General features: G+C 51.4%; 7 protein-coding genes across 7 annotated transcripts, besides 6 other annotated features; 4 read left to right on the forward strand and 3 right to left on the reverse strand.

The window, feature by feature from the left end:
- Positions 1 to 151: part of a tandem repeat that runs on past the window's edge.
- Positions 152 to 313: 162 nt separating this feature from the next.
- Positions 314 to 358: a tandem repeat.
- Positions 359 to 1054: 696 nt separating this feature from the next.
- EKO05_0002484 (uncharacterized protein) lies at positions 1055 to 2365 on the reverse strand (the record flags this gene model as incomplete). Its single annotated transcript, XM_038937819.1, has 3 exons — positions 1055 to 1969; positions 2019 to 2266; positions 2314 to 2365. The coding sequence occupies 3 exons, from the start codon at positions 2363 to 2365 to the stop codon at positions 1055 to 1057; spliced, it is 1215 nt and encodes a 404-aa protein (XP_038801083.1).
- Positions 1092 to 1240: a mobile genetic element.
- Positions 2366 to 2820: 455 nt separating the features above from the next.
- Positions 2821 to 2860: a tandem repeat.
- A 288-nt stretch (positions 2861 to 3148) lies between these two features.
- Positions 3149 to 4734, forward strand: EKO05_0002485 (Histone deacetylase; the record flags this gene model as incomplete). Its single annotated transcript, XM_038937798.1, has 2 exons — positions 3149 to 3540; positions 3603 to 4734. The coding sequence occupies 2 exons, from the start codon at positions 3149 to 3151 to the stop codon at positions 4732 to 4734; spliced, it is 1524 nt and encodes a 507-aa protein (XP_038801084.1).
- A 1124-nt stretch (positions 4735 to 5858) lies between these two features.
- Positions 5859 to 8563, forward strand: EKO05_0002486 (uncharacterized protein; the record flags this gene model as incomplete). Its single annotated transcript, XM_038938177.1, has 2 exons — positions 5859 to 7094; positions 7145 to 8563. The coding sequence occupies 2 exons, from the start codon at positions 5859 to 5861 to the stop codon at positions 8561 to 8563; spliced, it is 2655 nt and encodes an 884-aa protein (XP_038801085.1).
- A 515-nt stretch (positions 8564 to 9078) lies between these two features.
- Positions 9079 to 9106: a tandem repeat.
- Positions 9107 to 9344: 238 nt separating this feature from the next.
- Positions 9345 to 10535, forward strand: EKO05_0002487 (uncharacterized protein; the record flags this gene model as incomplete). The annotated part of the gene is made up of 2 exons (XM_038937734.1): positions 9345 to 9658; positions 9722 to 10535. The coding sequence occupies 2 exons, from the start codon at positions 9345 to 9347 to the stop codon at positions 10533 to 10535; spliced, it is 1128 nt and encodes a 375-aa protein (XP_038801086.1).
- Positions 10536 to 10601: 66 nt separating this feature from the next.
- On the reverse strand, positions 10602 to 11675 carry EKO05_0002488 (uncharacterized protein; the record flags this gene model as incomplete). Its single annotated transcript, XM_038938008.2, has 3 exons — positions 10602 to 10732; positions 10779 to 10883; positions 10934 to 11675. 3 exons carry the CDS (start codon positions 11673 to 11675, stop codon positions 10602 to 10604), a joined length of 978 nt encoding a protein of 325 aa, XP_038801087.2.
- A 6748-nt stretch (positions 11676 to 18423) lies between these two features.
- Positions 18424 to 19944, reverse strand: EKO05_0002489 (uncharacterized protein; the record flags this gene model as incomplete). Its single annotated transcript, XM_038945064.1, has 1 exon — positions 18424 to 19944. The coding sequence occupies one exon, from the start codon at positions 19942 to 19944 to the stop codon at positions 18424 to 18426; it is 1521 nt and encodes a 506-aa protein (XP_038801088.1).
- A 542-nt stretch (positions 19945 to 20486) lies between these two features.
- Positions 20487 to 20507: a tandem repeat.
- A 918-nt stretch (positions 20508 to 21425) lies between these two features.
- On the forward strand, positions 21426 to 21846 carry EKO05_0002490 (40S ribosomal protein S21; the record flags this gene model as incomplete). Its single annotated transcript, XM_038938125.1, has 3 exons — positions 21426 to 21456; positions 21562 to 21581; positions 21637 to 21846. 3 exons carry the CDS (start codon positions 21426 to 21428, stop codon positions 21844 to 21846), a joined length of 261 nt encoding a protein of 86 aa, XP_038801089.1.
- Positions 21847 to 26702: the final 4856 nt, after the last annotated feature.

The following is a 26702-nucleotide window of genomic DNA, read 5'->3' on the forward strand; positions in this document are numbered from 1 at the left end:
CGACAACAACAGCAGCAGCAGCAGCAACGACAACAACAACAACAACAGCAGCAGCAGCAGCAGCAACGACAACAACCAAAACAACAACAACAACAACAACAACAACAACAACAACAACAACAACAACAACAACAACAACAACAACAATCAAGGCTCTCTGGAATGGCGGCGGGCAACAAGAGCAGCGCCAGCGTGACACCCCACAGCGCGGCAACAGCAGGCGAGGCGGTAGGGGCCCTGCAACGCGCGGTGCCTGGACCAGCAGGCTTCTGAGCAGACGAGCAGACGACGAGCGAGTGCGCCGACACTCGACCCGCCCGCTCGCCCGTCCACATGTCCGTCAGTCCGTCAGTCCGTCATGGGCCCCTTTCCCTCTCACGCGTCTTGGCGGGAGGGCGCCGCTGGAAGCTCGAAGCGCTAACTGCAGCGGGCCTGGAGCGTCGACGAATGGCACTGGCGCACTGGCCCGCCCGGTGCCGCTGCATGCCACCGCGAAGCTCGCCGTCGCCCTGTGGAGCGCGCGCCCTGGACAAGGCCTGATCATCTGATGTGCTGTGCGCTGTGTGGACAGCCCGCCGATCACGTCGAGTCCAGCGCCTGTGTGCTGTGTGATGATTAGATGATTACTCTACCAACTTGACTAGCATGCCGTCCAAGTCCAAACTGGCTCCCTCCCTCTGCCAACTCGGCCACCTCTGCCAAACCTGCCAAACCTGCCAGGCCTGCCGAACCGCCACCCGCCACCCGCCTAGCATTGCCGCCCGTTTGCTGCTTTGTGCAAAGCACCCACACCCTAGTCAAGCGCCGAGCTTGACCATCGAGACCGGCTGCCCTGCCACGCCAACGGCGCACACGGTGATCCTTGCACTTCCGCCTGGACCCATCCTCATTTCCACGTCAAAGGCTAGACATCATCATTGCCGTGTCAAGGCCGTTCATCTTCAAGAGGCTAGACATCATCATTGCCGTGTCAAGGCCGTTCATCTTCAACAAGGCAATCATCCTTGCCGTGTCAAGGCCGTTCAATCTCAAGAACCCATCTGCCAATACATCGCTACCGCACCCGCTTGATCTTCTGCGCCGGCTGCTTCTTGCACTCCGGGCACAACCAGTCCCCCACAGGCTCCTCCTTGATCCCCACGCATTCCCAGTGGAACCACTGATACTGGCAGTGGTCGTTGTCGCACGCCACCATGTCGCCGAAGCTCACCCGTTGGCAGAAGCAGTACTTGGTGTCGTCAGACTCCTCCTCGTCAGCCTCGCCAGCAACACCAGACATTTCCTCGTCCTCGGTCCCTGCGTCGCTCGCCACGCTCTCGTCTTCGGCTGTCGTCGAGGGAGACGCCCTCGACCCACCCTTGCGCCGCTTCTTATGAACTCCAGCCTTGGCAGTCAGCGCGGCCTTGCGCAACGGTTGTTGCGGCTTGGCCTTCTTGACCGTGAGAGCGTGCCGTGGTCCTACGCTTCCTGCCCGTGACCCCGGAGTCGATGGCTTGGGCGTCCCAGGGCCTATAGACCCTTGTCGGCCAAGTGAAGAGCTGGCCGCTGGCAGAGGCCCAATGCTACCTGTCGGCCGCCGCCGCTTGCTATCGCTTCCTGCCGACGTTTCTCGTTCCGACCGAGCGCTTGCTTGAATCCCACTCTGCGCATTCGTGAGCCTCTGCTGGTTCAGCAGTGCTTGCGTCTGCATGTTCTGCATCGGCGCTGCTCTCCCATGGACGTTTGCGCTTGTGGCGTTTGTGATGCGCGCAATGGCTGCAGCCTGCGCAAGGTTAGGAGCACCACCGCCTTGGTTCCCAGACGCCGCGTGTAGTGGAGTGCTAGAACCTGTGTTCGAAGCCGAGAGAGGTGGTACGAGGTTCCCCGGCGACTCCTTCAACAAAGAAGGCATCTGCGGATCCGCCGGTATGGATCCATCGCTCTGAAGATCTCGCAACTTGATATCCAGTCGCTTTACATGTCTGTCTAGCTGCAGCATCCTGTTAGCTAACTCTCGCTACTTTCACCACGGAACCTACGAGTGCGGCTGCTTTCTCCACCAGACCCATCTTTTCTTCTTGTAGTATCTGTGCACGCTCGTAATTCTGGATAACCACTTTGTTGTACGGCTCTTCTTTGGGGTTTACCACCAGGCTGCCGTTTAGTTTGATGAACTTCTGAAGACTGTTGTCGCGCTGGTTGATCGCCGTGCGCAGTTCTTGTATCTGCACATCTTTTGCCTGCACCTCCTCGTAGAGATGCGTTATTTCCGCAGGCAGGTTGGCCACTGATTGGTATTAGCACAGATTATAGCACCTCGAAGTACCTGCCTACCATCATGGACGAACTGCTCAAGAACGGTCGCGGCATCCTCGGCGATGGCCATGGTGAGGCTTTGCAGGCGAGCGGGCTAGATGGAGGAGATTACACTCTGCCTGCAGGTTCCTGCAACACAAAAAAGAACGCTGGGCTTGAAGAAGCAGCAGCCAGTTGCTGTTGGACCGGTGATAGTTGATGATTTGTTGATAGATTTTCCTGATGAAAGCGCAAGGTGCAATGCAAGCGCAACAGGCAAGCGCACTATAGTCAGACCCAGCAATGTCCTCGCAAAGGTGTCTTTTGGCCTCGTAAACCTGATTCCAACTCTTGCTACAAGTGTCCAATTTACTTCTGTATAAGCTTATTGTGGTGCGTGAGTGTACTCGTCTTCGTGCATCCAGCCCTAACAAGCTAAGCCAGGGACATGCTGAATTAGCGCATCACGTGCGCTTTGCTGGAGCCCTAGCGCGCCCAATCAGACGACGATGGCTTCTCCACCTCTACATTCCATTCACAAGCTACCGAAGCGAAAGACGAAGCTTCTGGAAGACGAAGACGAAGAAAGCACACTTACGAAGACCGCTGGTTGAGCCAGGCTGTGCCTCTGAAACATCGGTGAGCGCGCGGCAAGACTGCGAAAAGCAGATTCTCGATATCCTGCAGCAAAGCCCACCCAGTCAGGTAATTCGCGCTTACCCGTGAAACTCTGAATCCTAACGTTGAATCAGCCAGGTGCTGCTTGTGAAAACATCTCGACATCGCTCAACGTTGGATCTGTGAATATACTCAATCCATCGAGGTTTGGACGTCATTTGTCTTGGACGATCCAGTTCAAGGCAAAGCCGCCATCATGCGCGTGTCTGGATATTCCATGTCGAACGGGCCGTCCAACAATATCGTCGAGGAGTATCTCTCGCCCGTCAACGATGTTTTCACAGGAGACTTCCAGGATTTCAAGCGCCTTACTGACCCAGAGAAGCAAGAGGTAATTGCGAGAGAAGCTGAAGACTATGGACTGGAGAAGCCGCTGGGTTGGAACGTTTCCTTCCATTACAACCCACATGTCGAATACCACCACTTCGGAAGCTCGCATCCAATGAAACCTTGGCGTTTGACTTTGACTAAGCAGCTTGTTCTGTCGTATGGGCTCGAGTACACAATGGATCTCTACGAACCGCGTCCAGCAAGCTACGATGAGCTAGCTATCTTCCACGACCGCGAGTATCTGTCATATCTCAGCGAGTAAGTCGCAGAATCCAACTGCATGTACAGGTACACGAGATCACTTTGTTGATTACATGCAGAATCACACCACAGAACGCCAAGCCTGACGATAATCAGTACATAGCTTATGGCTTTGGTGGCGACTCGAACGATTGCCCAGTCTTCGATGGATTGTGGAACTATGTCTCCCTTTACACCGGCGCATCTATGAGTGCAGCGTGGAATCTGCTGAACAAGCAATCTGACATAGCTATCAACTGGTCCGGCGGTCTGCACCATGCGAAGAAAAATCTAGCATCTGGGTTTTGCTACGTCAACGACATCGTCATTGCCATTCAGCTGCTACTAACCCAGCATCAACGCGTTCTTTACATCGACATCGACGTCCACCACGGCGACGGCGTCGAGCAAGCCTTCGAATCAACTGATCGTGTGTTTACTCTTTCATTCCACAAGTACGGCATCGATAGACACGGGTGGCCTTTCTTTCCCGGAACTGGTAACATCGACGAGATGGGTCCCAAAGATCCAGCCAACCGCGGCAAAGCACACAGTCTGAACATTCCCATCGACGATGGCATCGATGACGACCAATACAAATGGTTGTTCAGGACCGTGGCCAGCAAGGTTGTCGAGAAATACAATCCTCAAGCGATTGTCCTACAGTCGGGTGCCGACTCGCTTGGCGGAGATCGCCTTGGTCGGTTCAATCTCAATATCAAGGCACATGGCTTCTGCATCGAAACAGTCAAGTCCTTCGGCCGCCCTCTCGTTCTCATTGGAGGTGGAGGGTACACTCCTCGCAACGTTGCCCGAACTTGGTGTCACGAAACAGCGGTTTGTGTTGGCACAGAGCTGCACAACGATCTGCCAACACACATCCCCTACCTACAGGCATTCCAGGGCGAGGAGAACGGTGGCGGCATACTGTACCCCGACCTGCACAACACCAAGCGACACGATAATCTGAACACAACGCCACGGCTGCAGAAGCTCGTCGAACAAGCCATGGAAAATCTACGTTACATGGAGGGTGCACCCAGTGTGGTGGTCAACACCAAGGGTATCACGGAGGAGCAGATCATGAAGATTCGAGAACAAGTTGAGCAGGAGCTGGCGGACGAGGAGGAGGACAGGCAATATTCCCTGACTGCGGAGAAGACTCGACGAACGCGAGAGAGGAACGTTGGAGGCAGAAACGAGCGTCGCTAGAGCATACCTATTGCCTCCAAACCACCGCCTTGTGAGTAGTAGGCTGTACCATTGGATAACCCAGCACTGGCGTTGAGGACTAGGCGTTGGAAGGAATCTAGTAAAGCGAAATGTCACTGTCTCGATACCCTGTCGCAGGAATAGACATCTATTCATGACGAACGCCTGCAATCGGCATACGACGTTTGCGGCCTGAGACGTGCATCCTGAGCGACGTGAAGCTAGAACCAGCTCGGGCCGTTCGATCTATGGGATGAAGACGTCAACGTCGTTTGCCGAAGAATTCCGTGACCTACCCCACAAAGCTTGGCCATGGGCCACAGTCGTCTAGGTAGACCCATCGTTTGGTTAAATGTCGGTGTTCGGACATGGCGCGCTTTCGGTTTCGGACTAGACGCAACCCGACTCCGTTTCGTCTGCCTGTACTCACTCACACAAGTCCTGTAGAGGTCTTCAGCGTGGACTGATCAAGTCTGTAGAAGACAAGAAAATACTTTACGAGACCGCGAGTTTTCTCGTGAGGTTGTGTAGAAGTACCACCTGGCCCTGTTCGCACTGTACAAAGCCGCCAGACATGTCTCTGTGCACGATACGATAGCAGCTTACGCTGTAGGTGATGCGTGGACAGGCTTTGCATTGCTCCGCGCCCGGTTGCGATTGAAACCGTTACCAGCAAACGGAGGCTCAGTGGGGGGCCTTGCAGCGATGACTCAGGCCTGCCTTCTCGCGCTGCATCGATAGAGTCTGCGATACGATCGACCATACTCATCAGGGACGCAGTTCTGACCTCCATGACGCGGTCCGCCTTGCTGGGTTTAAGGCAGGCGTGTGTGTCCCCGTCAAGCAAAAGCGAACCGATGCAGCCGTGTCAGACTGAGCAGAACGCTTCGTCACAATCTCCAGCCCTTTCTGTTCCAGCCCTTCAGCCCTTCTTATTGACTTACTGTTCCCTCTAGCCGCATTACCAATCCCCACTGGGGACGTTAGCGGGCAATATCAAGCATCGGTGCTTTGCATCCACCGACAGGGTCTTCGAGATCATCACGCGCCTTGTCAGCCGGTATTGAGAGGTCCATGCAAATCTCACTGGAAATCATAGACGAAGACCTCACACATGCACAAGCATGTTTGACGAACAAGCACACAGCGCAAACGCGTCCGACCGCGTACACAAGACCGGCAGCCTGGGTGGAGGTTCCCCAGCACCGAACCCCCGCTCCTGCACTACATGCAGGAAGCGCAAGGTCAAATGCGACAAGAAACAGCCATGTTCCAACTGCGCAAGGGCGAAAACTGAATGCGTCTTCCCTGGACCTGGACGCGCGCCACGAAAGAGCAGGAAGCCGCCTGATGCAGAGCTCTTGGAGAGGTTACGGCGCTTGGAGGGCGTGGTGCAGAATCTCAATGCGCAAGTCGAAGAGCACGAGCAAGAGGCTGCGGAGCGTGAGCGCGACGGTAGCAGTCGACAAGGCAGCATAAGTGAATGTTTCCCTGGTGGCCCAAACGGTAGCAGCAGCTCCAAAGATAGCCCGTCAGTAGCAGTGGATGACAGCGTCGAAGGGCTTGAGAGTCGTTTCGGCAGGCTTGTCGTCGAGAAAGGCAGGAGTCGCTACATCAACAACTCTTTCTGGGCGAGTCTGAACAATGAAGTGGAGGATCTCAAAGCCGTCCTTATTGAGCCATCCGACGATGAGGAAGATGCCAACTCGCCAGAATCATCCGAGCCACCAGGTCAACACCAGGGGTTTATTTTCGGCCTGAGCTCCACCAATGTCGACATGCGAGCACTGCATCCCACGCCCGAAGTCGCACGGCAATTTTGGGGAGCGTACAAGGAGAGGGTCGAACCGTTAGTCAAGGTACTGCACGTCCCAACTTTCGAGCAGACTTTCAGCGACGCCCTCGCATATCCCGAGAAAGTCGGCAAAGGACTAGAATCGTTACTCTTCGCCATATACTACGGCGCCGTCACCAGCACAATCGCAGAAGAGTGCCTAGAGCGCTGGGGCGAAGAAAGGTCGTCATTGCTGAACAGATACCGATTTGCGCTGGAGCAGGCGCTCGCCAGAGCCAACTTCCTCTACTGCGACGAGATTGTCATCCTCCAGGCGTTTGTGATCTTTCTCATTCTCCTGCGCAGAAACGATGATGCCCGGAAGATCTGGACACTAACTGGCCTAGTTGTGCGCATTGCACAGACACTCGGTATACACAGGGATGGCAGCCACTTCGGCCTTGCGCCGTTTCAGATCGAGATGCGTAGGAGGCTCTGGTGGCAAGTCTGCGTCCTGGATGCCAGGTCGTCGGAAGATCATGGCTGTGATCCTACCATCGTCGAGGCGCAGTTCGACGCCAAGATGGTACGTATCATCACCATACATGTACTGCATTTCACTGACAAACACGACAGCCACTGAACGTCAACGACACCGATCTTCATCCCGATATGACCGAGTTTCCGGAAGAACGTACGGGTTTTACCGATATGACGTTTAGTCTGATTCGTTTTGAAGTTGCCAACATCTTCCGTCGCATTTTTTATATCCCCCCAGGCCCTGTGAGGTGTAATGCGCTGTATGCCAACATGTCCATTGCCGATAAGGAGAAGTGGATTACAGAATGTCACCAACGAATGGAAGAGAAGTATTTAAAGGATTGTGACATGTCAATCCCACTGTGTTGGGTGACTGCGACGATATCACGACTCATCATGAGCAAGATGTGGCTGGTCGTATATCACCCGCATCAACGGAAAGACGGAGGCGCATCTCTGCCGCAGGAGAAAAAAGACAAGCTATTCATCACCTCGCTCGAAAACGTCGAATACTCCATACTCCTTGAGACCGAGGCTCGGACCATGAAGTGGGGCTGGCTCTTCCGGACTTATGTGCAGTGGCATGCCATTGCTTTCTTGCTATCTGAGCTTTGCGTGCGCACCAAAGGTGAGGCAGTAGAACGTGCATGGCGTGCCCTGGAAGCCACGGCTGGACGATGGTGGTTCCCACTCAATGACGCCTCGCCATACCGCAAAGGCCAGCAAGGATGCTTGTGGAAACCTCTTCGGAAACTTCTGGCCAAAGCCAGAGCAGCAAGAGAGAGAGAGGTTCGGCTAGAGCTAGCAAGTCAAGCGCTCAAAAAAGGTCAAATGCTTGACAACAACTTTGCCTGGGTTGCGTCAGATGTGTCTGCTCCCATCAGCAACGATCAGCCGAGTCCAGAAAATCTGGACAGACTGCTCAGACCCACTGCACCCAAGCTCGGCGAAGGGTTGATCCATGTCTCGTCAGCGTCCGAAAGATATGGCAGTCTCAATACAAGCCGGCCCGTGACAGACGTTGTAGGTGAAGATTTTGGACAACGCGAAATATTCATTCAAAGATCGAATGGCCTTGGAAGCCAGACAGCCAGCCCCGGACAACACTTCCATGACCTGGCCAACCTTGGGCTCGACAACGTCCTTCAAGATGTCATGGAAGACCAAGACTTCTCGGCTCTCAGCACCCTCTCATACGCTCAGGGCTTGCAACAATCGACGCAAGCAACGCAATCTGGCTTTTCGGGCACTCAGCCGGCAATGGCTAGTGCGGTCAATTCAATGTCGAGTGTGTACGCACCAGGTCAAAACTTCTTCACAAACTTGAACTTCGACAATCTGGCACCAACCGACGCCGCCAACGGACAAAGCAACGACTCTCCCATTATGGATGGTGGTAACATGGACTGGCAAGTCTGGGATGACATGGTCACCCAGTACGGCATTGAAGGTCAAATAGCCAACAATGCCAACGCCACAGAGCTCGGGCACATGGGTCTGATGCACTTTTTGTAGGATTGCGTACATTTGTACAACATTGCACGTTTTAATGAGGCGTACGCAGCGAACTAACTCGACTCTTCGGCTCAAAGAAGCCATGATACCCATGAATCCTCATCTGCTGTACAGTACTTTGTAGTATAGAAGAACAAAGCAGCTACTATTTTCTAGTGTCGACCCCGTGATGTCTGAACAGTAGCCACAGCCAAACCAAAGACAATCACGGCACCGCCCGGACGCCCAGAAGCCATTCGTTCTTCCACGAATACCATCTTTCTCCACAGTCTGCATACGTTGCGATGTGCCACCGGGATCCCGCCGGCTATATGCAAGACGGATGGAAGAGGGCAAGGCGCGCCACGTGGAAGGGCTGATTAGATGGCGTGCCAATAACCTTATCATCACCCTTCATTGCCCATTCCAACACGGTTGCGTACACAACACCGTATCAGAGTAGCGGGGAAGAGGGAAAGCAATGCAGCGGGGATGGATGCCTCCAACGGCTCCAACCAGCCGATGTACGATTGGCCCATGCATGCATGCATTCATTCACATGCAGTTGGGCTTACCGCTCCTTTTCTTGGATGATCCCCGGGCCGGCTTGATCCACGCCCTGATCGCGCGCGTTTAGATGGTGATATGCGTCGATATTAGAGCACCGTGGCTCCGCCTCTGCTCTGGCGTGCGTCCGCACCCTGACACACCCGCGTAGCATCAACCTGAGCGCTGCACTCGTCACACTGGAGAGGTACGGGGGAGCTAAGGATCAATCGCGCTGCACGCACGACACGGAGCCATGGCTGGCACGGCGTCCACACATGGAGATGTCACGCAAGACCTGACGCCAAACATCACGACACCGTCTGTGTCGGCGACGTCGACGACGTCGGAATCGAAGCCTACCTTGCTGCATCTCGGTGATGACATTCGCTGGAATCACGACCTGTACCGCGAACTGGCGCGGAAATTCAACATTGTCAGAACCTACTCCACTGGACGCGATGACTTCAAGCGCGCATTGCAAGAGAGGAAATGGGGCGACTTCGTGGGCATGTACCGTCCGTTCTGGAACACGGGCGGCGAAATGGGAAACTGGGATGCCGAGCTAATGTACTGCTGCTCCCTCTTTCCATCGAACCCCCAACGTCCGCATAGGAGCTAACGACACCCCAGCGCCCTGCTGCCCGCCTCGTGCAAGCTCTTCGCCTCGGCCGGCGCCGGCTTCGACTGGGTCGACACCCGAGCGCTCGCCGAGCGCGGCGTCGTGTACTGCAACAGCGCATCCGCGTGCACCGAGTCGGTCGCCGACGCGGCCGTCTTCCTCATCTTGTCCGTGTATCGCAGCTTCGCGTGGAGCTTTTTGGCGGCCCGCTCTTGCGACCCGGCGCGCTTCCATGACGCGAATAGCAACATCGCGGCTGTGACGCATAATCCGAATGGCTCGACGCTGGGGATCGTGGGTCTCGGCAGGATTGGGTACAGGATTGCGCAGAAAGCGAAGGCGTTTGAGATGAAGGTGCTGTATCACGACGTGGTGAGGATGGAGGAGAGGGAGAGGGAAGTTGGTGCCGAGTTCTGCGCGACGCTCGAGGAGATGTTGGGGAGGAGCGATTGTGTACTTCTGGCCACACCGTTCAGTGGGGATGTCTTGCTGGGCGGGAAAGAGTTTGGACAGTTCAAGAGAGGTGCGCGGTTGGTAAATATTGCAAGGGGGAAGTTGGTGGATGAGGATGCCTTGGTGAGAGCGCTAGATGATGAGGTTGTGAGTGCGGCGGGTCTGGATGTGCATGCCGATGAGCCGCATGTGCACAAAGAGCTTGCATCGAGACGAAACGTGATGATGCTGAGCCACACGGCCGGTGCCAGTGTTGAGAGTCATGTTGGATTTGAAAGGCTGGGGATGGTGAACTTGTTAGGGTGGTTGGAGAAGGGGGAGTCTGGGTTGGTGAGCCCAGTGAATTTGCAGTGGTTGAAGAGGGACGTGTGAAATTGTGCAAGAGATGAGACAAGATCGGAGCTTCAACAAACTGTTTTGACGTATATCAGTAGGCGTCTAGTGAAAAAAATCTTGGCCAACCAACTCCTCGCTGAGATGCCACAACTTCTCAACGTCTGCTGCATTTGTAGCGGTTGGTTGCAAGTCATCAGAAAGGTTGCCATTTTCGAGGTATACTCCATTGTATGCTATCTCCTATGTTAGCGTGATAACAGTGATATGTGACAGACATACCATCGAGCCTGGGATCAAAAGCCGCAACCACATGCGTAGCGCTACACTCATCCAAACTCTTTACGTCAAGCTCGCGATCCCAACCAATCTTCTTATCTTTCGCCGCTGGTGCTTGCGTCAGTCCGATCTACTGTCAAATCTCATGTGCAGCATACCTAGCGATGCCAAATCCTCGTCCCCCAGGCCTTGCGGCGCCAGACTTGTGCCAAATGCTACACCAGGATGCAGACTATAAGTCTTCAACCCCTTGGATCCGAGCTTTTCAGCAAGTGCTCGTGAAAACAATATGTTAGCTGTCTTGCTTTGCCCATACGCCTCCCACTGTTCGTACACCTTCCCGTCCTGGAAGTTCCAATCGTCGAACCTCACGCCGCCAAAGCGATGACCATCGCTGGCCACATTAACGATGCGCGGATTGGGAGAGGCCAGGATCTTGGGCATGAGAAGGTTTGTGAAGAGGAAGTGCCCGATGTGGTTGCTGCCAAATTGAAGTTCGATGCCTTCTTGAGTCGTCTTGTACGGGCCTGCCATCACACCGGCGGAGTTCACGAGGACGTCGATGTGTTGTACATCATCCCACCCCAGCACATTTTCGGCTGCCTGTCGTACCTCTTTTTGGCTCGCAAGATCGAGCTCCAGGACTTTTATTTCTACACCTGAACTCTTCGTGTTCGACTTGATCTTGTCGACGGTGGCCTGGACCTTCTGTGCTGATCGGCCTGCAAGGATGAGCAAGCGAGGTTCATATTGCGCGATTGCCTCAACAAAGGTAGCGCCTAGACCGCCTTGAGTAACGCCGGTGGTGAGAACAATCTTCCCCGCGATGTAGGCTGCATTGTCAGCTGCAATGCTAGATGCAAGTGCGTTTTGACGGTTGTAAGGAAGTGGTGAAGACATAATCGGCAGCGAGCGTTGTGGTGATGAGGAGGAGGAGATGAATGTCTAGTTCAGTTCGGAAAATAAGTTACAATCATGTACATCACGACATGCTGACAACTGTGTTCATAACTTCTTCTTTGGTCATTAAATCCGTCTTATGTCCGACGCGCCCGTGAGATGGAAGACTAGTATCTGTCTGTTGCGGGCGACTGAAGTGTGCTTCTCCGTCACAACGTTTTCTTCTTTTTACTATGCCACAGACCTTTCGTAAGACATCAGATGCTCGAATTTTCCAAGTTGGCAGCACTGTCAACAGCCTACGGCCGCCAAACACCACAGTGTGAGCCTTCCAGACTTTGATTGTGTCAAGCGATTCTCGCCAAGATCGCTGAATGTCGTCGCCTGAACTCTACCATCTTGTGCTAGGGCGTACTCTGGTGTGTACTGATACTCGAGCCGTTTGGGCGGCTTCTCTGCTCTGAATATAATGCAGGTGCCGTAGTTACGAGTTCTCATTTGCTGAGAAGAGTTAAGATCGAAATCGAAACTCAAGTCTCATTGCTCTGCTGTGCTGTTCAAGGCTGGACTGACATCGTTTGTGACAGAAAGTACAAGACTTCCTTGACTGCTTGAGAATCCACGAAACATGGTCTTGATTTCGGTGATGCGTGCGCTGTCAGTAAGCGCCCGTAGTTTGATAGTGAGTTGTGCGCTATTAGGATTGGCAAGTATTGCGCGACTTGAAACACAGCGAAGAGCGTACTCAATATGCGTTGTTTGTCCAGAAGCAGTGCTGTTCAAGGTGCCTTGACCTGTTCCTATGAAGTTCGAAGAAACAACAAGGTCATACTGCCAGATGTTGGCTATCATATGCTTGGTAGTGCTTTCCACAGCCGACCGGAACTCCTCTATTGCGGCAAAGGCCTCAAATGCTCTTATCGTTCGTTTCTCGTGTTATTCAGGGTATCGTGGGTCTATAAAGGGCTGTGGGTCCTCGATATCGTAGGTAATATCATCTAGTATCGAGGCCAGCAGCTCGTATAGCGTATCAAGCTTTTTTGAACCCTGTTTTTGATTGAAGACATCCAGTTGATGATCAACCATTCGTTTCCTAGCTTCTGCTGTTGTAAGAGCTTTTGGGCCTTTTGATGGTTATGGCACCGTTCATAGTCTCTTACGTATACAGAAGCAAGTTACGTCCAGAGGGCATCTATTCTTTCTATCAAAGTCTCCATTTCGACTTTCTTCGACTCCGTCGTAAGGTCCAGGCCCATCTGGGTTTGCAAGTCTACAAGAGCCGAGAAGAGTCCAAATTGAACACGAATTTCATGCTCTTTCGTAAAAGCCACACAGATGTTGCTGAAAAATTGCGGAACTGTTTTGCAGTACTCAAACTCCTGCACAATCGTGCGATACGATTTCATCACGACTACCCTTGCTGTCCCTGATAGGGTTGAGGCAGCATCGTGGAATACCTCGGCCACTTACTTTGAGTAGCCGATCGAGGTCTGACCCTCTTTTACAAGCAAGCCTTGGAACCCGTAAACCTTGTCCCTGGGGTTTCGGCGTGCGTTCATTCTTGCTGAAGGTTCGAAGTAAGTTGATGTAAGAGTATTCCTTTGCGGGTATAGCATGCTCAGCCAGCCACACGACCTGGGCTGGAACATCTGAGCTCTTGCTTTACTGCTGGTACTATTACGCGGACGTAGCAGACCGGATAGAGAGGCTTCCAGCGCGTGAGGAAGAAGGCGGGCTTATCTTAGCGACGTCAGCGCTGGGCACGAGCGTGGACTATCCGGGTATCGTGTACATCATGCACGTAGGGATGCCGCGGAACATGATCGACTTTTGCACAGGAAAATGGGCGAGGCGGGAGAGTTGGCGAGGCGGTAATACATGGACCGGGCGGGGTTGAGCTGCAGCGACGTAGAGGGGTCGGCTGGACGTGATCGCTGTGGGGATTGGATCAAGTAATGGCTAGATGAGCAAGAGAGCCGTAGCAGTGAGTGGTAGCAGGTAGAGGTGCTTTTTAGCAAGCTGCGGGCCGGGTGCGTATCGTGCTGCATGTTGGACGGAGCTGGCGGTGAGGCGTGGCGCAGGCACAAGACGCCCCAAGATGGCGTACCTACTGCTTTCCCGTTTATTCCACGAATCAACTGATGGCGCTCTTTTCGAGTACTTGATCGAACAGTCTCTCCAGCATTCAAGGTGCGTGATGAGGTCGCCATGGGTGGCTGTAGGCACAGATTTGAGGAGCAACTCAATTCTGCAAAGTTTAATTGCCTCGCTGATGAATTTGCTCTAAGAAATGCTTCTTCGCACGCAAAATTGATGGTGCAAACACAGTAGGATGTCGCTGAGAATCCAGGACTTGGAGCTCACATTATTTCGACTTTAATCCAGAGTTCCAGATGGGCAGCGTTCGATGAAACAAGAAGGCAGCTGTGGAGCGCCCATGCACACCGCAGACCGTTGAACCCTTGCCGGCAGCTTCCCCGCATTCCCCATCACCAGAAGCGGGAGTGTGGAGGCGATGATATGCAGTGAGTATCTCAGCTTTATTCCGCGAACCTTGAGCTCTCATTTTCCCCTCCAGCGACTCGAGAACTCTCCTCTTCGGCGCGAAAGACGAGATGGAGGGCTATCCATGGACAATCCACAAAGTCGAGGTTCGCTGTCCTTGCGGCATCAGTTTTGAGAATGCGGATAAGTACCTACGACATAAAGGGTTCTGCACGAGACATCGAGAGGACACGAGCATTGGATCCAAACCTTCAAGCGCCGGTCAAAGGGCTTCCATCGCTCCAGCCAAAGCTTCATTCACAATTGCGTCACAGGAGCCTAGAGCTTTTTGTTCCAGCAAATCGTCGAAAACTTTTCGCACAGTTCAAAATCAGAGTCCGGCCTATTCAGCGCGTGGACAGCAGATGAAAACGAACTCAGCATTGTCGTACCCAGGCCTGCTCCAGGGTCGGACTCCAGATGCAGGTTTCATGTCCGCAGCAGGGCATCCCATCTCCCCTCCGCGATCTGCGAACAGGATAGACTGTGCGTGTGGACGTACCTTTGCGAAACAAGCAGCACTCGACATGCATCTGCGAATGTCAAAGGCCCATCGGGCAGAAAAAATCTTTCGGGCGGAAGAACTCATATCCTTAACGCGTAACGCAATGCAACCAGCGACTCAAACTGCACCTACGCCTTCCAACTCTCCCGCTTTCGCAAAAATGCCAGGCAGCATCCCGTGCTCGACACTCTCGGCGATTCGACTCCTCCGCTGCACCTGTGGCCATTCTTTTGAGACCCAACGCAGCCTCAAACTCCACAAGCACGACTCCGTGTACCATCAGCGTCACGCCGATGATTCTTCGACTCCACAAGCACATCAAGAGGAATCACTAACTTCTACTTTAGCTTCAATGAGCCTCTACTCTCAATCAGCTCAGATACAGCCTGCAGCAGGCAGTCTAACCTGTGTCTGCGGTTGCATATTTAGTACACAAGGAGCTTTTGATCAGCACAGTGCAGATGTGGCGCGGTATGCATGGTTGAGAGACAGAGAAGCAAGGGGAAAGAAGTTTGGGAATCCGCAAGTGGGATTGTGACGGATGGCAGCGAGGGTTTGGGGGATTTGGGTGGTGGTTCTCCTAGGTGGTGAAATGGTGGTGGCAGTAATGATGATCAGAGGTACAATCAAAGTGCTTTCTCGAGAAAATCACTATTAATACATGGAATAGAGAGTTTCATGTTGTCTCAACACGTCACGACCGACGAAAACGCGATCGGAGTAGTGGTAGCGGCGATAAAAGGCACGATGATGGGCTTTTGGTGCTTGCGAAATATGTGCCTGAGGCTTTTCTGAGCTGCGAGCACAGTTGTTCCTTGTGATAAATAGTGCCTAATCAGTCGCATATAACGACTGATTTAGCACTATGGCGTACCATTGATCGGAATCAAAGTCTGATCTCGTCTCTGAGCCTATCCGGTGTCTGTTTACCCTTATAGTGTCGGATAACAGTGGCTGCGAGGACCACCCTGCCCTTTGCTACAACTCTGCCATCGAGTCTGAAGAGGCGCCATGCCATGTTCTAAACGGCTTGTTTGGCAGTAGCCGAACAAGGAGCTTTTGATATAACTCTCGAGTAGATTCTTTGTAAACTCAGAATTTTTAGTCAGAGTCTTTTCGAAACACGCTGCCGTGCTTGAATTCTCGAGCATTCTAGGCAAATGTCTTCTCACCGCAACGCAGGCGACCTGGCGTAGTTCGTTCAGCGAAGCCGGTGTCGATTCGAAGACATCTGGAGCAGGGGAAAAGAACTCAAAAGAGTCCCAGGCGTCAGCACACCTATTCGTGTACTTTCCCTTCGCCACTGTAATTAAATCAGAATTAACGTACGCATCCGCCAGTACGAACATTTGCGCATGGAGCTGGAGGGAAGCCTCGCCAGCTCCTTTAGTCAGGCCATTGTCGTAGTCTATGCCGTAAAAGAAACTGATCATCCTTTCTAGTTGCTGACAGGGCACATGCCCCATGTTGATAACACCTTTGAAGTGCTTCTACGCTACATAAGTATGCAAGACCTTGACGGCAGAGGTGATACACCTACCTTGAAACCGCCATTACATGCCTTGTAAAACACCTTCGATTAAGAACAGATATGACACGATGAACAGAGAACGTTCCAGAACTATGACTAATTCTAAGAACTGTAAACTTGTCTTTTTCTCGCAATCTAATCGATTAGCTGTTACGAGATCAGTCACGATCGTGGAGCACACCGCCTTACTTCGTGATGTTTGACATTGCTTTCCGGCTGAAATTCGTCATCTTTAGCCAGAACGTTTCTTAACTCAATTTTTTCTTCTGTACGTCCGAAGGGGGCTCCATAGGACAGCTTCGAATACGTCATTGACTCCGCAAACGTCCTAACACCATCTGCATAAAATAAAGCCTTCAATATTGGGCAGTATGCGGAAGGAACTGTGTCATGAGATGATGTTTCGTAAAGAGTACGAGCAAAATGAGGAAAAAGACGACTATTCAGAGTTGGCAATGACACTAGCCGCAAAAATTGCAAAGAAAGTTTGGCTACAGGTTCAATTGGGGCCAATGAAGCAGTCTTTCAAAATCCTACATGGCAGCGAACCGACAGGTCAACGTGCATATACGTTAAGATTTGTAGATTAGGTAGCATCATATCCATTGTGTATTTGCACCAAACACTGTGCCCTATTTAAATGTGTCTAAGTGTTTGGGGAACTTTCAACGCAGAATCGACTGTTGGTCAGGCTTGTGTGATCCGAGCTGGGAATGTTAGCTGCAATTAACTGCCTGAAGAAGTCGCCACAGTAGTTGTCAGATGCATCTCAGCTCTGATTAAATAAACTCAAAATCTTATAATTGAGGTCCATTCGCAAGACGAGTTACTGGGTCAGCGATCGCCATTATTCTCGTAACAGGATCGCAGTAGTACTTGTTCTTCTTAGATCTGCTGCTCCAGGAGGGCCTGTTACTACTTTATAGAGTTCAACAGAATATACTCTATACTAAAGGATACTCTTAGTACAACCTCTATTCTTTAGTGGTTTATAAATCCGAATCACAGCGTGTAAGGTAATAGGTCTGTGCAGCCTAGTGCTTTACATGTGTGGCAAGAAGCTTGAACACGTCAATCATGTAGTGTACAAATAGGACCGCAATAGTGTGGCTACGGCAGCAGAGGTTAAATGGCTCTAAAGAGGCAAGTACAAGGATATTAGTGGAGTCGATCCGGTTCTAGTACGTAAGAGGGCAGGAATAATCAGAGTTGGCACCAGGGGGGAGGTAGGACCAGCCGGACACACAGAAGCATCTCAGCTCCCATGACAATAGCGTATCTCCGCATATGATGCGAATATACTTTGCTAGCATAACCTCCTGGACGATCCACAGCCTTGTCCAATATGAGTTCTGAAAGAAGCACTGAAGTGCCTCGATTGAACCAGCTTTCATCTCTTGTACTCGTCCATTTGGTGAGCTCTTCTTCAATACTCCTATCCCCGAACAGATACCGAGAGCTTGACTGCTTTTGAGGAAAGGGCTTCGTGAATCCAGAGAGATGGAGTAGCGCGTGGGCCATCTGGATTTGAACATGGTATGACAACGAAGGTCTCGATATTACCTCGGTCGAGGACACTGCCATAGGCGGAGATATGCCTCATCGGCATTGGCGCATGTCACAAAGAGCTCTTTACCCTATCGAGCATCATGGCGTATACGATAAAACCATCGTCGGTCCATTTATCTTTGATACCGATGCTGGCGCCTATGAGGTGGTTTCGAGAGGTGCAGACGATAAGCTTAAGCTGATGGAAAGTATACCGTCATTTGTTCTGAGCGCTCTCATGTGATGTCCTGACGCGATGGAAGGCATCAGTGAGGCTCGCTTGAAATGGTGGTTCACACAGACGAACAACGACATGGCTTTGGAGCAGGTGTTGCTTGTATTAGTGCCAGACTGCGAGACATGCGAAGATGGATGGGTCCTGATGATTGCTCTCAACCACAAAGGTCAGGCCCTGCATACGCGTAGAAGATGCAAGGCAGCTGGCGTTTCTCTAAACGTAGCCTTCTGGAGGGACGGAGGCGAGCCCTTGGACATAACCGGGGAAGTGTAGAACGTGGTTGACTATCAGGATGACAACAAGTCGGGTAATGGCTGGGATGGTAACACGGCGTGTCAGATGTTGCTGTTTAGTTGTCCTATAAACAGTGCTCTTAGTTCTTTCAGACCATCTCTTCATCACTGTCGGTATCGCTATATAATTCCACCTCGTCCGAATCATCAGAAGAATCCTCCGAATCCGAAGACATAGTGCGCCAATCGCCCCACTCATCGTCGCTCTCGGAAGGCAGATTGATATTGACCTCGACACCAGTACTAGACCAAGGCTTAATAAGATGCTCCCAATCATAGTCCAGATCTTCAGCAGGTACCTGAACGTTGAGACGGAGAAGTCTCAGTCGAGGAACTGTGGTGACATACTCGCTCGCCATACGCTCCAAAACTGGTAAGAAGTTCTCTTCGCCAGAGTCTTGTCGTATCGTAAGACAGAGACTTACGAGGGCAGGTGGCAGGAACTCCAACACACTTGCGGATGCGCCTGAGCGCACGTCTACCACCATACGCATAGGACATTTGAGTTGACTAAGTACCGAAAACTGCTCGAGACCACCATGAGCTGGGCCACTGACGTCGTCATGATATGGGTCATGATATATATCGAGACTCTCAAGGGAGTTTCTCTGTCGCCACAAAGCATTCTGAAGCATAATTCCAGATCCATCTAATAGTACGCTTTCCTGGTTGGCGTCAAACCGAAAACTCTTCAGGCTTCGTGCCGAGCTGATGAGGGTGGTCAGAGCGTCAAAACGTAAGAAGCACTCTTCCAGGACAAGTTCGACAAGGTTGTTGCAACTCTCTGGAAGCGCACGCCGAAGTTCAGCTGGAGCCCGCATGTCCAGTTCAATCTCGCTCAACTCTCGCAGATGAAGCTTTTGTAGGGACTGTAGTCGCAGTAGGGGCACCAGATGGTGTATTACCATGTTCTGAGCATCGATCTGAACTGATTTCAAGGCACTAAAACGATGTGTATGCCCGAAGTGTTCCCCGGTCGTTGCTTTCTTGATAAGCTCAGGCCACTTAGGTCTTGAATAGGCTGATATGTTTCCATCTTCAACATCGAGCGATGCAAGATTAGGAGTGTGCAACATAACAGCTGTGTGTAGGATGTCGAGCTCGATCTCCTCGGAGTTGCAGCGGGTAGCCCACCCCTTCCAATCAGGAAAATCGAGAGCTCTCATTCCTTCCTTGACGATCTTTTTGTCTCGGGCATTCGGCGAGTAGCGACTTCTGTCGATATGAGCATCATCGCCATATCTAAATTTGGCGTGACGCACACTCTCCGCGAGGTGTTGGTTCGAGATCAAAGTGCGAAGAAAAAGATATGGCTCGCAAAAGTAGCTGTCGTATGTAGCATATAGCCTTTCACTGACCACTCGGTGTAGATGGCGGGTCGTTAATGATAGGCTCAGGAGTGTATGCAGTTGGAAATCTTGTAAATCAATACCAGGCAGGTAGTCCAGAATCTTCAATATGAGCTCATCGGGAAGATCATCAAGTGTCGCGTAGGAGCGAACAGGTCTTGGTTGTTGTGATTTGGCTGCATCTTTGCTTTTGTTCGATCGCTGGCGTTTAGCTTTCTGCGATGGCAAAGGCGGGAAGTCGGATTCTCTGATGCTTGCCATGTAGCAAACGGCAGAGGCTCACCTGCGTGCCGGAGAATGATCAGTAAGACCTGCTTCAGTGAGCTTTTAGGTAGTATCGCCCGTCTTCTGAGGTCTTGTTAAATGTTATTCGAGGAGATGGAGGTGAAAGAGTGGTGTAAGACAGAATAGGCAAAGGCAATGCTTAGTCATACTACGCGTTACGTCATCTTTGAGAAATCGAAACTTTGCTTGGTGAAATCTGAACACATTGAGGGAAACAACTGCAAGCCATCACAGAACCCAGGTATACAGTATGAGCATTCAGTTCATTGGTCGATCTTTTGGGATCGGTGCGGCTGTATGGCCTACAGATCGTCACATAACGGCAATTCAAAATCTGCAACTGCAACAGTACTCACACGAACAAGTTGGAACGCGCACAGAGACCAAATGCATTTGCAAAACATTCTTTTGCTCTAAAAAACCATACGAAATACCCGAGTACAGCTCGTGGCCCAGTTTCTACTTAGCTTATGGGACCTGACCCAACGCCAGACGGACCAGAATAATAGGATACGATTGGGGGGGGGGGGGGGGGGGGGTCACGCATGCGAGGTGATTTCCTTCGCGCAGTATTGCTTTGGTTCGAACTGTTTGGATTATTCAATCGTCAGTACAATGAACAGTGAGCCAGTCAACGATGAAATCAGATGGATGTTTGGTTGGTGCCGGTTACCCCAGCTGAACAAGACCCAATGCGTATCCGTCTTTGAGAGATCGCTCTTCATCGTGGATGTATCAATGACCAACGCGACTATCAAAGTCACACACATTGAACATGCCATCGCAAGGACCTCCATCGGCTCCGTGCACTTTTTCTGGGCGGCTGCAATCATCAATGTACTTAGTCTATGTAGAGTGACCGCGAATCAATCGATACTTTGGAGGGCAGGCATGCCAACCTTAATGTGCAGCTATGTTGGATGTATGGTTCTGGGCCTGACACAAGGCCTAGTCGCGGTTGTAGGTGACCGGGCGAGGAGTGACTGTGTAAAGAAATGGAATGGCACCTAATGATCATCAGATTGGACTATTCGCAGTCAGGTTCCAGACAGACGAGAGAACCTGAGATGGATGGGTATATTTTCATCATACCAAAAACAAGTCTATTTGCGCTGCAAGAAGTACCACTATTGATACAACGCATCATTGGCATTGCATACTCTGCAACATAGACCCTACTTGTTTGGCTTTTGTGATAATTGCAGCGTGGATTTAAATTAGAACACGTATGTACAGTGTTGATGGTTCCGTGCGCGTCCCGACAATGGTGTAGGGGTGATGTTGGTGTTAGCAGACATGCACTAGCGCGCCGAATATGGACTGGCCCGCTTGGCACACACTACGCGAGCGGAGCTCAATATTCGAATATCGCGAAAACCACATTCTCAACGACTCGACGACAGCCCACCGTAGCGACTTTTAAGACCACCCCTCCGTCTTTCTACACATCAGCCAAAATGGAGAACGAACGCGGCGAGCTCGTTGACCGTAAGGACGCCCACAATCCGCTGGAGCTGGGGTGCGGAACATCGCAATGCGACTGAACCCACGTCTGGCAGCTGCATCCTGAACCATTGCTGACACGTCTCGCAGTTTACGTCCCCCGCAAATGCGTAAGACCGCACCGTCCGCCATGATATCCCCCTTGCGATACTAATTTTCTCGCAGTCCGCTACTGGACGCATCATCAAGGCCAAGGACCACGCCTCTGTCCAGATCAGCGTCGCTAAGGTCGACGAGAACGGTCGCTACACCGGCGAGAACCAGGTCTACGCCCTCTCTGGCTTTGTTCGCGCCATGGGCGAGTCCGACGACAGCATGAACAGGCTCACACAGCGTGACGGCTTCCTCAAGTCTGTCTGGTCTGCGTCGAGGTAAATGGTTGTGGAAACGGAGTTGAGGTACGCGCACACGCAAAAGACCCGCGGCTGGCAGTGTCAACGAGAGAACGTCATGGCTGACTGGATGCAGGAAATTCGGAATCTGAGCTGCGTCTCAGAGGTGTGGGCATGCATTTCATGGCGACTTAGGCCTTCATCTCCTTTCTCATGAAGACTATTACGGTGTCACGAGGCAAGGAACCCGGTTATAAACCAATACGATCGAATCCAGAAACGCTCCTCCGCCTTTTCTTCGCTCAGTGCATCGTTCGGACAGTTACACGTTGTGGGGGAGAGCAAATAAGGTTGCTGAGCTTCGTAACGCAGGTTCTAGGAAACTTTAAACGTCGATTTAGAATGCCCACAGGATAGGCCTGTGATTTTTCGAGTCAGCCGCGTCTGACACCTTCACCATGTATGTTCGATGTGTGCCTGTATCATGGGGCGTTTTGTTCACCATCAAGACCTCACACCGCCTTCCAACCTCGGTAGAATCGACGCATCTGCACAAGAATTCGAACTACCAGCACATCTACATGCCTCGCGATACGGTTACAACGCATCGTCACAAATCCACCCTTAGTAATGGACCACTGTTAATTAGCGCAAGGTTACTCAACGCCGACGTACTACTAGGCTGAATCCTTAGCAAGCATGGCTCTTTACACCATCGCACGTGGACAAGACACTCACACTGGCTCCACATGGCAGGTTATCAGCAAGCCCCCATACCAGATTTGGATGCGCACTGTGAAAACAACCTTGTTAGCCGCCTATCTCCATCCGACCTCGTATCCTATGCCCCTCCACACCATGCCCTGGTCCCACGCCAATCAATTACCATGCGCCGATCCTGTTGTGCAACCGTGGACGGAAACCGCCCTGGAGACGTGGAGCCTAGACTGTGTTCTCAATCGCTGGTCCATGCCAGATGCGCGAGTTTCAACTGGTAGGTGAGCGTCAGCCGGAGAACAGGGTCTGCTGACGGTCCTGATGCTAGCTGTAACTTATAGGTCAACAAGTATGCACACATTGCATTACAACGCACCTAGTACAACTCACGTACTGACGCGTACCCTCCAGAGCTGACACCGCTTATTACCCTTGTGCCACACCAAGATACACTGACCAGCACATACACACCCCACTCCAGCGCATTCATGTCTCTAACCCCAGTCGCTACCACTTTCCCATCCCCCGGCCCCAACAATTCGCACTCCCGATCACCGTCCCAGACATGAGCTGACGCTGCAGCAGGGCTGCAGCAGACCCGGCCTCGCGCATCCACACCGCGCGCAGCGGCTGCACAGCTGAGCTTTCGCAAGCTTGGGGTCAAATCTTCTGTGGAGGGGGGGGATTTTTTCATGAAGCCCAAGACGTCATGCTTGAGACACTTGTACTGAGACAAAGCGTGCTGGGTCTTGACAACGAGCATACTTCAGTTACTTTAGAGATCCTAGCAGGCGTGTTAATGAGTCAGTGCAAGTACAAAGAAGTAGAAGAGGTGAATAGATCTGCTTTGAAAGGATTTCAGAGGATACTAGGGCCGCAGCACCCTTCAATTCTTATGAGCATTGGCAACCTAGCTTTAGTTCTGCACCATCAGGGCAGGTATGAAGATTCAGAGGCGCTCAGCCGACGAGTAACAAAAGGAAGCAAGACCGAACATGGAGAGCTGCATGCGGATACCTTAAAAGGTGCATAAAATCTGGCACTAATTTTGCAGCGACAGGGCAAGTACAAAGAAGCAACGAAGCTAAGCAAAGAAACCTTTGATGGATTACGCAAAACCCTTGGATTGAGTTATCCTTCTATACTTACCAGTATGATCAACTTAGCCATATTGTTAGAGCGTTAAGAGAAGCTGAGGCAACCAGGGAGATTGTTTTGGCAAACAGTTGCTGGAAAAATACGAGTGCTTGGGATCACTCACCCTGCTACGTCCACCAGTCTGATTCATCTGACCCGGTTTGTATAGTACAAAAGGCATGTTTACATTCATTGAACATTGAACAAAAAGCGCTTCCGGCTGGGATCCGGTAATTTACGCAACGCTCAATATTGACGAACTGAAACCGCACTCCCATGCGTTGGGACGCAGTTTCCTCGCCCTCGACTCTAACCATCGCAATCTGTGGACTAATGCTGCTACAACCATTGAACCTGATGGTTGCAATCTGGCATTGCTTTTGCTGTACCGCGACTTGACAGCTGACAAGAGACACACTTACAACCACTCAGGCGACCTACCTCGTGCAGCGCAACACCATACTGCATGCGCTGATTCTAATTCGACCAGTGACACACACACAGCGATGTGTTTCTTGATGCGACGAGGAACGAGCACAGTAGATTTTGGAGTTGAATTGAGAGGGACTGGGAGACTGTGGCGGGCGATGGGATTCAAACGATCATGCAAGCAAGTACATGCACTATTGCAAGGTTTGTAGAATTGAAGTATATACCGAATCTTGTATAAAACAAGTTTTCCTTCATGCTGTTCGCTAGAAAGCAAGGTATTGAGTTGTGGGCCGACCTTTAACATTTTCATGTATGTCAATTCTCTTGTCATTACCTCGATGCATTGGTGGCCAACGAGTGGAAACTGTGCGACAAAATAGGACGGAGGCAGCGGTTGTTGTACCGAATTTTCGTCTTGGTCTTTGAGGTGTTTAGTTGTTGGATGCATTAGTGATAGAACGGCGAGCAGGAAGGGACCGCCTGTAGAGTGCTGGAGTCACTTGAGTACTATATTAATTATAATTGTTACGTCAGAGGATTCTCCACGTCCAGAGTGAGTTGTTATTTATAGTCTTGCTTTTGTTGCCCAGTGGGTGTCGCAGATTCAGTATGGTGCCGCAATTGCTCGAGGGACTTGGTGATTTTCCTCGACGTGCACGCAGTTGGCAATTACATGCTCCACTCCGCTGCAGCCGCAACAGAGGCAGCTCACCGTGAGGGTGGATACAAGTTGTAGTTGCGCTGATAAGCTACCAGCCACATCGACAAGTAGAATCTGCAGCGGCGAGCTGCTTCTTCTCCTGTACACCCATATGCCAAAAGCCGGCTTGTTCGCGATCGTTACCGCACTGCCCATGCCCAAGTACAGCTTTGGCCTCGATACAGGCATATTTCTATGACTGAACAGGTGCTTTTCACCCTTGAACCTCTCAAGTTCAGCCAATCGAAGCCATAGCTGTCAGAGGCCAGCACAGCAGCCGAGCAATCCTGGGTAGGCCGATATGGTGTGCGGTGGAGGATTTGACGGCGAACCGTGCTAAATAGTATACTGGGCTACTAAGAAGTATAACTCCATTACACAGGTCAACCTCGCTAGTTACACTAGGATTCTATGACAGACGTTCAACCGGTAATTTCGATACATCGGGGTCATAACTGGAGCTCGCTAGCTAAGGATTAAACTAAGGTTGTGTTGTTGAAGCTACAAATAGGTTTTGTAGGTGAGTGAGCGCAAACAACGCTAGTCCTGTACAGGTATAGTTGTGACGGTTCATGGAGTAAGGACGTACTATCTGCCACGTGGGGGTGTGAAGGTTCCTTCTCCTCTTGATAGACACCTTCTACACCTATATCTATTGTAGACATGTCATGTAAACATACCCTACTGATGGCCGTATAAAAGACCATTGCGACAGCAGAACATAGATAGGACATCAGCAATTTATTTTGACTTGTGCAAACCAATTTATCCTCACTTCTACCCAGACGAACACGGCAAAATGCCCATTGATTCAGACCGTGTTGCTTGGCGCGCTTGTTGGTTTCCCTCTAATCCTGTTTCAACCCGTGCTAAGCCGCCCAGCAGACGAGCTTTCTTGCCGTGCCAGCCATCGATACGGAGATCTAACAATTGCTTGCTGGCATACGTGCGCGGAGAAACTGCTACCATCTGCGAGCTGTCGTTTTACCGACCTGCCTGCTCTGCATTCAAATCTCTCATGGATTGATGTCCTCTTGCAGATCCCACATTTCGGTCCTTGTAGAGATGTATGCAACACCCTCCCGCCACCAACTTGGTGCGTGTATTAAGCGCTTACCTCGAGTATTACTGAACGTAGTGCTTGCCAGGTAGAAATAGTCATTTCGCAGGACGGAAAAAGCCAAGCGTGGGAATCCTTTGCAATCTCCACCTTCATTCACCTTCTACATTCGTATATCCAAGAGTTCTAGACTACAGCGCGACTAGCGTTCACACCAATTATGTCGAGCTACAGCTTACATGTTCTGATACTAAAGGCCTGGATTTAGATAAGTATGGATGCCGCTAAGGGTCCAAGGATGCAATGTAGAATTGAGCAATCCTGTAACGGGAAACACCCTATCAACAGTGTGTTATATGTGTTCTGCTCTCTTACTAAATAAAAGGGCTATGCCTTCGACGTTCCTTTCTACTTGTGTATTCCAATCTTGATCTGCGCTCTTCATCGTTCGTTCACCATGAACTTCAAAAATCTACTTGCTATTGCGTTCCTCGCGCTCGCTCCCATCGAGGTGGCTGCAGAGAGCGGTTACTACAACAGTTGCAACTCTGTTCAGATATACCGTGGCGAAGACAACAATTATAGTATCTTTGCCAATTGCCGACAAACTTCTGGACTATACAGTGTCGGCGAAGCCATCCATCTCAACAACTGTTTCACCAATTCATGGGGTCACCTGCTGCCTCAGGTCAGGTAAAATAAACATGGTCTCATACCGTGCTTCGCAGCTAATTTGTTTAGGGGCATGTTCAGTCCTTCCTGCAGGAACATGAAGTTAAATGGTTCTATGATGTACGGCCAGTGTAACAATGGCAACGGAGGATGGCAAGATACCCACATTGACACAAGTGAG

This window comes from Ascochyta rabiei, chromosome 4, assembly GCF_004011695.2.
Source record: "Ascochyta rabiei chromosome 4, complete sequence".
Classification (NCBI taxonomy): domain Eukaryota; kingdom Fungi; phylum Ascomycota; class Dothideomycetes; order Pleosporales; family Didymellaceae; genus Ascochyta; species Ascochyta rabiei.